At 51.0% G+C, this 9,485-nt stretch overlaps 1 protein-coding gene across 2 annotated transcripts; it reads left to right on the top strand.

Moving 5' to 3' along the window:
* The first annotated feature begins 1,363 nt into the window (after window positions 1-1,363).
* RALY (RALY heterogeneous nuclear ribonucleoprotein) lies at window positions 1,364-7,068 on the top strand. Of its 2 annotated transcripts, XM_006860676.1 has the most exons (7): window positions 1,364-1,619; window positions 2,682-2,754; window positions 2,936-2,983; window positions 4,844-5,010; window positions 5,730-5,843; window positions 6,038-6,228; window positions 7,024-7,068. In XM_006860676.1, exons 1-7 carry the CDS (start codon window positions 1,364-1,366, stop codon window positions 7,066-7,068), a joined length of 894 nt encoding a protein of 297 aa, XP_006860738.1. The 2 variants fall into 2 exon arrangements, with proteins under 2 accessions (XP_006860738.1, XP_006860739.1); XM_006860677.1 differs by lacking the exon at window positions 2,936-2,983.
* Window positions 7,069-9,485: the final 2,417 nt, after the last annotated feature.

Raw genomic sequence — 9,485 nt, 5'->3', positions numbered from 1 at the left:
CCACTGCACATAACAACAACAACATAAGATATTGTAAGATAAGCTCTGGAAAAAGGTCAGCTGTTCAACACCACCAGCTACTCACTCCTCAGAAACCCTATACAGGGTCGCTATGAATTGGAACCTACTAGACAGCACTTAAGGAGCTCTGGTAGCGTAGTGGTTATGAATCGGGCTGCGAACCGCAAGGTCAGCAGTTCGAAACTACCAGCTGTTCCACGGGAGAAAGACGAGGCTTTCTGCTCCTGTAAAAATTTACAGCCTTGGAAAACCCTGTACAGGGTCGCTATGAGTCGGAACCGACTCCACGGCACATTGAACAACAACAACAACAGACAGTACTTAACATAAGCCAAACAGTATAATTTATATAATTTAAAAATAGGTAGCTCTGAAAAGTTAATTTACAAAAAACAATTCTCAGGTAAATATGGTGAGTCTTTATATATAGCATTTCAATTGCTCCGAGAAACAGAATAATAAACCTGAAAGAAATGGGCTTTAAGGACAGACAGATTGACTTAGATTTGACCATCCATTACTGCTAAGTCTCAGGGAGCTCATTAACCAGGAAAAAGTGAATAATAATAATAGTAATACTCATTTCATGGGGTCTTGAAGTTATTGAAGGAGCCCTGGTGACACAGTGATTAAACACTTGGCTACCAACCAAAAGGTGGTCTGCTCATAACCATGTATCTGCTTCCATTCGGGCTTGCAGCCTTGGAAACCCTCTGGAGTAGTTGTGCTCTGTCCTGTGTGTGTTGGAGTCTACTTGACATTAGTGGGTTGAGGTTACTCAGCATTGCTCACTGTTCTCTGCTCACAGGGAGGACTTAGGCTTGGCACACCTTTTTCAAAATGCCTGGTATTAATAAAGTCTGTCACATTTGGCCCAGACTGTGTGCCAAATCTGGTATTGTTCTGGAGCAAACACTGATGGTTGTTGCCATGGTTCGAGATTGGTGGAGCAGAATAAAGAAAAGCTGTGGGGAGGTCTTAAAAATCTTCAGATCATGAATGGGTTGACATTTGAGATGAACATTCAAGAAGTGGGGAGGGTGAGTTTAAAAGGATTGGAGTCTAGCAAATCAAAGTTCAAATCTCAGCCCTGCCATCTAGTATTGTGACCTCTCGGTGAGTTTCCTTACTTGTAAGATGTATTTTTTTTTAGCATGTGAGTTACAAATGAAAGAACATGTGTAGAAAGGAACATGCTGGTGTGGTCAGCAGCCATTAGGTGGCCCCTCTTGGTAACATGACAAGACAGGGATGGAGTTTAGCCAGAATATGAGCCATGGGCAGCACTTGAGCCCAACCTGAAGACCCAGCCTCATAGTGACTCTCTGTGCAGGCGGCCACCATGTCCTTGAAGATTCAGACAAGCAATGTAACCAACAAGAATGACCCTAAATCCATCAACTCTCGGGTTTTCATCGGCAACCTCAACACAGCTGTGGTGAAGAAGTCAGATGTGGAGACCATCTTCTCCAAGTATGGCCGTGTGGCTGGCTGCTCCGTGCACAAGGGTTATGCCTTTGTCCAGTATGCCAATGAGCGCCATGCCCGGGCAGCTGTGCTGGGAGAGAATGGGCGAGTCCTGGCAGGGCAGACCTTGGGTAAGTCCATGGCCCTGCTCCTAGTGTCACTGTTGTCCTTTACTCTCCAGCTCCCCCATTAGTCCCCTTCCCCTCTACCTCTACCATTGTGCTGAGATTTTATAACAAGTGATTATAAGTAATAAATTCAATGGTATAGAATTAATTGCTGGAGCAGAGAATTTTAGAAGTCCATGGAAAATGCTCTTGTCCTGCCCTTTTCTCAATGCATCTTAATGACAAGTCTTATAGTTACAATTAAAATACAGAGAAAGAGAAAAGAATGGGCTAGCACAGCTACTACAGGTGGCTTAGGTTAGAGTCTTTCTGAAAGCCACTTGGAGGGGTTGGGAACACAGTGACAAAGCAGCTACTCTTGGTTTAAGTGGTGTGACCATTCTTGACTGACGTCTGCCTTTGAGTGTGTACAGTGTATCTGTGTGGACACACACTGTGTTGTCTGGTGAAGGAGATGTGTATTTGAGAAGGGCTATCTAATGTGTGTTCCTGAATATGTAGTATAAGAATGTGAGTGAGCACGTGGAGACTATGTGAACACATCCCTTTGTATGTACATGGGTAGTTGTGTAGATGTATGTCAGAATTGGAGTGTTAACACACATGCATGTATGCATTTACCAGATACTATTGATAAGTATCCTATCATGTGCTAAGCACCATTCTAGGCATAAAGATGTTTGGTAGATAATGAACGTTTGTTCACTGGTACATGAGCAGTTAATTTTGGAACCAAGGCTGAGTGTGCTTGAGAGTATTATGTTACCTCTATGTATGATTTTGTTCTGTGGATATGCGAGAGTGTATGTATAGTTTCTGTAGTCCTGTGTGCCTATATGAGAATGCACATGTATGTGGTGTGCTTGTGAGCATGTGTGTCTATCCATGTGATGTCTGGGTACGAGTCTAACCTTTGAAGACTAAGTGTATGAAGACCTTTGTTGATGGGCTCCATGCATGTGATATGAATAAAGCCTGTATGTCCGCATGTGTGTGAGGGAGATCTGTATGTGGGCATCCTGCCGTCAGGCCAGCATTCTGACTCTGCCTCTTCGCTCCACACAGACATCAACATGGCTGGAGAGCCCAAGCCCAACAGACCTAAGGGGCTAAAGAGAGCAGCATCTGCCATATACAGGTGGGACACTCTGTCTGTCTGTCTGGGTGGGATTGGTCCCTCTTCCCCAGAGGGAATGAATACTGGTAGTAACAGTGTGCTGAGTCTGGAACTTGCTGGGAGGAGTCCAGAGATGAGGGCCTGTGGAGAGCGGACCAGTGGCCATTCCTAAGCCCTGGCCCTCTCCCCTTTGTCTCCCCAGTGGCTACAGCTTTGACTGTGATTACTACCGGGACGACTTCTATGACAGGTGAGCAGGGGAGGGGCGTGCCCCGGCATGAAACAGCCAAAGCTGGAAGGGTCCTGAGAGATTGCTGGTGCCGCCCACTCAGTCCTCCAAGTGGAGAACCAAAGCCCAGAGGTGTGGACGGACAGGCATTTGCCCAAGATTGCTCAGCATATCAGTGGCAGAGCTGGGTCTCGGAGCGCCCCACCCCGCAACATCACGCCATCTCCACTCCCTGACTGCCTTTACTCCTCCTAGGCCCCGGGTGAGCCAGTGGAGTCCAGATGGCCTCAGGGCTGGCTGCAGGGATTTGGAGCCCTCGAGCTCCTGCTTCTCCGTCCTCCCTTAATATTTAGACAAGAGACCAACAGTCATTGAGGCTGCTACTCATTTGGAGTATGAATTTGTCCCTGGTAGGCTGTGGCCTTCATTCTATCCTCCAGCCTGTCCAGACCCTAGTTTTGAGGCTGTGAGCTCTTACTCAAATGAATGAATGGCACATCACATTGTGGAGTGGAGCTCATGCTGGGTACTGGCCCAAACCACTCCTCCCTGCATCCTTTCCTCCAACTTGACCCACACCAGGCTGCCCAGGACCAACAGAATCTCACTGAGCCTGTTTTCTCACCCGTGTGTGGTTGTGCAAAGTGCCTTAACCTTGGAGTCAGAAGACCTAGCTGCTAATCCCAGCTCTGCTACCGAATGGATGTTGTGATTTTGGGCAAATCCCCTTCCCAGTCCTTGCAGTAGACTCGCACCAAGTGATCTCTCAGGGCTCCTCCAGCTGTGGAATTCTGTGGTTCAGTGATGCTGACCAAGGCCAGAGCCGCCCTCTCCCTGTTGGGGCAGAAATGCAGGGTCTAGGACTGGGGCTGTTCCCAGAGACTCTCCATCTCCAGCCATCACCTGCCCAGGCCTGGGGTTTCCCAGACAAAGTGGTATCAAGGAATGCCCAGTGATAGCAGGTCTTAGGACTGTCACTAGGAGAGTTGTCCCAAGGTGCCCCTAAAGCTGCTGTTTCTGCAGAAAGATGTGGTGGGAGAGAGACTAACACTGGTGAGCAGGGAGAAGAGAGGCCAATAACGGCCCTGGGATCAGCACACAGTCTGGGAGTCCTGAGCTCTGCTGTGCCTGCACACACTTTATGCATCTTTGGGCTGATAGCCTCCTTCTCTGGAGTAAGAAAAGAGAATTGGGTGCCATGAACAAGAGGACCCAGAACAAGGAAAGGGGCCTGATCTTCAGCTTCATGTCTCTGAGGTCATGGGCCCTGGAGCTGAGAGTCTCAGTTCTTCTGGTGCTCTGCGACCCTCACCTTTTACCTCTCTCACCTCCTGAAGTCACATGCTCTACCCTTAGAGCTGCCTCCAGTGAGGACAGACCCAGGTTCTGGAGTCGCCATCCTCATTAGGCAGAAGGGAAAACTGAGGCTTCTTCTGACTCAGGGACAGGTCCCCAACTCCTCCATCTTTCTGTTTCCAGCTGGGGATTTGTGCTACTTTGGGGGAGATGTACAAAATCTGACATAGATTGGGCTGGCAGTGACTGAGCAGAACCAGGGTCAGAGAATAGAGCAGACCATGAGTATTGGAGTGGTTTAGGGGCTCGTCTCAGCTTGCCCCTTTGCTGAATGGGGATATAACTAAGACTATCTGCCAGCTCACTTGCCCTCACCTGCCCCTACCTGTCCTTACCTGGTGGTAGGACAGGTGGTTGTAGTGAAGATCCCAGCAGCCACCAGGGTCCGGAAACCCTCCCTCTTCATTCCAGTGCTTGCTTGGAGCAGCAGGGAGAGGTGTGTAGAGCTGGACACACAAAGGTTGGGCTAGAGCCTCCTGGTGGCCATGGGCCATACTGCAGCCTCTGGTCCATTTGCCCTCACAGGCTCTTCGACTATCGGGGCCGCCTATCTCCAGTGCCAGTGCCCAGGGCGGTCCCTGTGAAGCGACCCCGGGTCACAGTCCCCTTGGTCCGGCGTGTTAAAACCACCATACCTGTCAAGCTCTTTGCCCGCTCCACAACCATCACCAGCGGCTCAGCCAAGATCAAGTGTGAGTGCCGTCTGTACCTTCTTCCTAGATAAGTTTTATTTTTGTTATTAGCAAAATAATAGAATCACATTTTTTTACATTGGAAAATAGATAAAAAGAACCAATCTCCCACAGTTCTGCAGCCCTAACACAACCAAGTGAGTATTTTCCTGCATTTCTAAGAGGAAAAGGCTGACGTTTGAGGAGGAGGGGCTTGGGTCGGGCATGGAAAGATGGTGTTGTCTTTTCTCTAGTAAGGACAAGGACAGACCCATGACCCCACATTCATTCTGGTGTACACATATTGTGGTCAATGACTACACCACACAGGCACCCAGGAACTGTGATTGTGAAATAGCCACATTGGCACACTTTTGAAAGGTAGACAGCACGCTACAACATATGCAGAGACACACATCCGTGCTCTTGTGCACATAGGGGTGCACACCAGATAGCTGAATTCGTGTCTCTCCTGTCTCTTTGAGAGCTGAGAGGATTGAGGGAAAGATGGCCAGGCTTAGTGATGTGGGCTGGTCACTGGCGGGGTGACCTTCAGAGAGTCACAGAGGGAGACCCCAGGCAGCTCCAGCTTTTCCCTGGCCAGTCAAACTAAACAGTGCACAAGGACAGTTCTTGCCACCAGCCTGCCAGCCTTCCCAGTTGACAAAGTAGGTGAGTCTTGCATTAGTGTCAGCCTCCCACACTCCCCAATGACAGCTCTGTTCCTCCTCCACTCCCAGTAAAGAGCAGTGAGCTGCAGACCATCAAGACAGAGCTGACGCAGATCAAGTCCAACATCGATGCCCTGCTGGGCCGCTTGGAGCAGATCGCTGAGGAACAAAAGGCCAACCCAGGTCAGCTGCCAAGACTTCTCACCCAGCTAGGGACTCAGAGTATGGGCAGAGGTTCGGGGACAGAAGGCTGGAGTGGCCTCCAATCCCTGGAAATCTACCAAGCTGTCCCCTGTGGATCTGCCATGAGGAGGCCTAGTTCTCTCTGAGGTGTGCCCTTGGTTGAGCTTTATTTTCTCCCACCCCTTCTCCTCAAGATGGGAAGAAGAAGGGTGACAGCGGCAGCGGTGGTGGCAGTGGTAGTGGCGGTGGCGGCAGCAGCAGTAATAGCCGGCCCCCAGCCCCGCAAGAGGACACGGTTTCTGAGGCAGGCACACCCCAGGGAGAAGCGCAGGCTCGAGACGATGGTGATGAGGAGGGTCTACTGACACACAGCGAGGAAGAGCTGGTGAGTGCCTGTCCACTGTCTGGCTGGGTGGGCGGTCAGGGACTGGGCTGTGTCCTCCAGCCACAGGAGGGCAGCAGGGGAAGAGGGAAGCTTTGGGCTGATTGACCTCCTTGTGAGTGTCCGTCCTCCTTTCTGGGGGCTCTAGTCCTGTGGGGAAGAGGGAGGAATAAGCAGGGAGTGGTTGCCTGGTGGTGCTGTAGGATAAACTGTTAAATCATAAAGCTTTATAGCCTCAGGAATCCAGTACAGGGTTGCTGTGAGTCAGCACCGATTTGGTGTGGTTTGAGTTGCCTGTCATTCATGACTAGATAGACTTGTGCCCAAGTCCACTCTGGAGTCCATGGTCAGCATGGATTAGAGACGAGTCAGGACTCGAGGGAGCAGACAGGTCTGCAGGGTCCCAGAGCACAAATGGGTTAGCACCGTGACACTCGGGAATTCCTCCTCACAACCAGTTCCTCTCCACGTCTTTGAATTTAGCCGATACTCTCTTACTTTGTAGGCGTAGTAGTCTTCAAAAAGGCCCCAACGAAATGTAGATGTTCAGTTGCTATAATCCAGAATGGTTTTTCTGTGCTCCAAAATCTGCCCCAACTCCTCTGACTGGTGTTTTCTCCTGTGGGGCCCTCAGGACTCCGAGCCAGCCTTGTTTAGGCTGGTCCTATGGTCACAGTCACTTTCTCTGGCTGTCTCACCTGCCATGCTTTGGGCCCTAAGGTCCTTCTGGACAGATGGGCCAGAGCAGGATGCAGCTTGCAGTGAGTGAGGTGTGGTTTCTTGTCTTCTCCCGACCAGGAGCACAGCCAGGACACAGATGTGGAGGATGGGGCCTTGCAGTAAACAGGTATGGTGCTCCTGGTGGATGGGGGTGGGAAAGCATAGAAGTGCCCTGCTCCTAGGAGAGGGGCAAGGAGTGTCATGGAGCAGCCCCGCCATCCCCAGCCACCCTGCCACTAGTATTGGTGGTTGGGACTGGGCAGACCAAGGAAGTAGGAGCCATGACTGTGCTAGGTAGGCCCCCCCAAAGATTGGTCCCCTCAATACATTCTGAGCCCTGTTACCGGCCTCCACCCGCAAGGAGCTCATAGCTAGTTGAAGTAAACACAAGCCATCACCACCCAGTGTGGTAGGACAGCAATAGAAGGCAGTCCAGAGGCAGCTTGATTTAGCCGGGGCAACAGAGAGGATTGTGGTGACAGAAGTGCTGCCTGGTTGAGCCTGCTGGTGATGGAGGGAGAGGCATTCCATACCAAGGGAACAGCACAAGCCATGGCACAGAGGTGTAGCAGTCCTTGGTGTGTGGGAAACAGCCAAGAGCCTCTTTCCACTGCAGCCCCAGCCCTGTGGGGCAGTGATCACCAATTATGGAAGGGTCTTACGTGACAGGCTGAGGGGCTTGGACTAGGTCTTGTCATGGGAGGAAGTACCCTGTGTGCACTTCCTTTATCCATAGCAACCCTGCAAGCTTATGGTTGGGCCAGGGTAACAAGATGTGGCAACTGAGGTACCGAAGAGTGCCGGGCTCCCAAGGTGGCGTCCAGGTGTAAATCAGTGGTATGTAGCCACTGTTCACCACCGTCCTCTGCCCTAGCCTAGGGAATAGTCAGGCCAAGCCGAGCTCTGCCGAATCTCTAGGCTACTCCTTTGAGGCTATATTCAGAGAAAGACAGATTCTTACTCAAACACCAGGGCTCCCAGGGAAGTGAGTTCATACCTAAAGCATTCATGAGTAAGATGCTCCTTGGTGGAGAGGGCTTCCCAGAACAGTTGAGCTAGGAGATTCTGCATGTGCTTTTTGCTTTTTGGAGTTGCATGGTACATTTTGCCCATTGCACAAGGTGAGATATGGGGCCTCAGGTGAGGGAATGGAGGCACATGGAGGGGGAGAAGTTTGCCCAAGGTTACAAGGTCTGAGCCTGTACTCAGGCCCATCTCCATCTGCTAACGAACACTTGTCGGCCCTTTCTTCTTTACCACCCCTGTTAATCAAATCACGAGGGTCTTTTCCTGAGAGGAAGTCTCTTTTTTGTCTCCCTCTTTCTCAGCCTGACAGGAGCGATGGCCGCCGGCAGGAGAAGGGTGTGCCCCCCTGGGTGCCTCCCCAGAGTGGGTACCAGAGGAGAGCTGGCAGCAGGCACTTCCCTCCTCCCCCACGCAGCCCAGCCAGTGCCACATCGTCTCCAGGTGGCGCTGTAGGCCTCCTTCCCCATGCACCCTCCTTGTCTCTACTGCCCAGGCCAGAGGGCAGAGCACAGAGCTCTCCCCAACTCTGCCGCCCCTCCCCAGGGCACTCCCAGGGTTGGGATTTTTCTATAGATGTGGAGGAGGGGACCTTGACAATAAAGAGATTGGATCCCAGCCTACTCTGAGATGGGATGGTGTGTGTTTCGTCATGAAGGTGCCCTGCCCTCCTGCCCATCCGGAAAGCCAGTGTGCTCTACGTACTTCTGTCCTCACTCCCTTTGCTCCTCTCTGCCAGGTAACATGGCTTACTGCAACAGGGGAGGGATGCTGAGAGGTTCCATGATGAGGTGAGCCACATTCCCTCATGGGAGAGATTCAGACCAGATGAGGAGTCCTCAGGAAGGGGCTGAGTCCCATCTCCTAGGAAGAGCCTTCCAATCTTTGCTGCCCAGGTCTCAGCTTGTGTAGCCAGGCAGGTCACTGCCCTTTGGATTGGTATCTCTCTGTACAATGTGGAAAACAACTGTCCTGTGTTGGCTCTGTGATTCCGAGTCCCTAGAGCCTAATGATCTGTGCCCATTGCAGTTCCTACCCAGCAGTCCGACAGAGTCCCTTGTTTCTCAGAGCTGGTGGGGCAGCTAGTCCAGTAGAAGCTACGTTCCTTAGTATGTCTGTCTTAGAGGGCCATGAAAAGAGCAGGGAAGACACTTTCAAGGGAAGGAAGCTTCTACCCTAAATGCCTCTACCCATAAAGCTTTGCACCCATAATCTAGTGTGGTAGTGGAAAAACCTACATGCCTCAACCCATTATCTCTCTGGCACCAGGACATTTGCTGGACAGAGAGTGGGATCCCTCATCCTGGCACCCAGTAGCCTCTGGACATAGTTGGGCCCTTCAGTGAGAGGTTTGTGTCCAGTTTCTGAAAACTAAAGGAGATAGTGATTAAGTGTGATAGCAGACTGCCCAAAGGATGGATATATATATGTTTTAAAGATCAAAAACCCCATTTGTGTGATCCTGTTAAGTGCCGTCGAGTAGATTCTGACCCTATATAGGGCTTCCAAGGAGCAGC

Source organism: Chrysochloris asiatica, unplaced genomic scaffold, assembly GCF_000296735.1.
Source record: "Chrysochloris asiatica unplaced genomic scaffold, ChrAsi1.0 scaffold00039, whole genome shotgun sequence".
Lineage (NCBI taxonomy): Eukaryota > Metazoa > Chordata > Mammalia > Afrosoricida > Chrysochloridae > Chrysochloris > Chrysochloris asiatica.
Note: the sequence above shows the minus strand (reverse complement) of the source record. Positions and strands in the feature narration are given on the sequence as shown.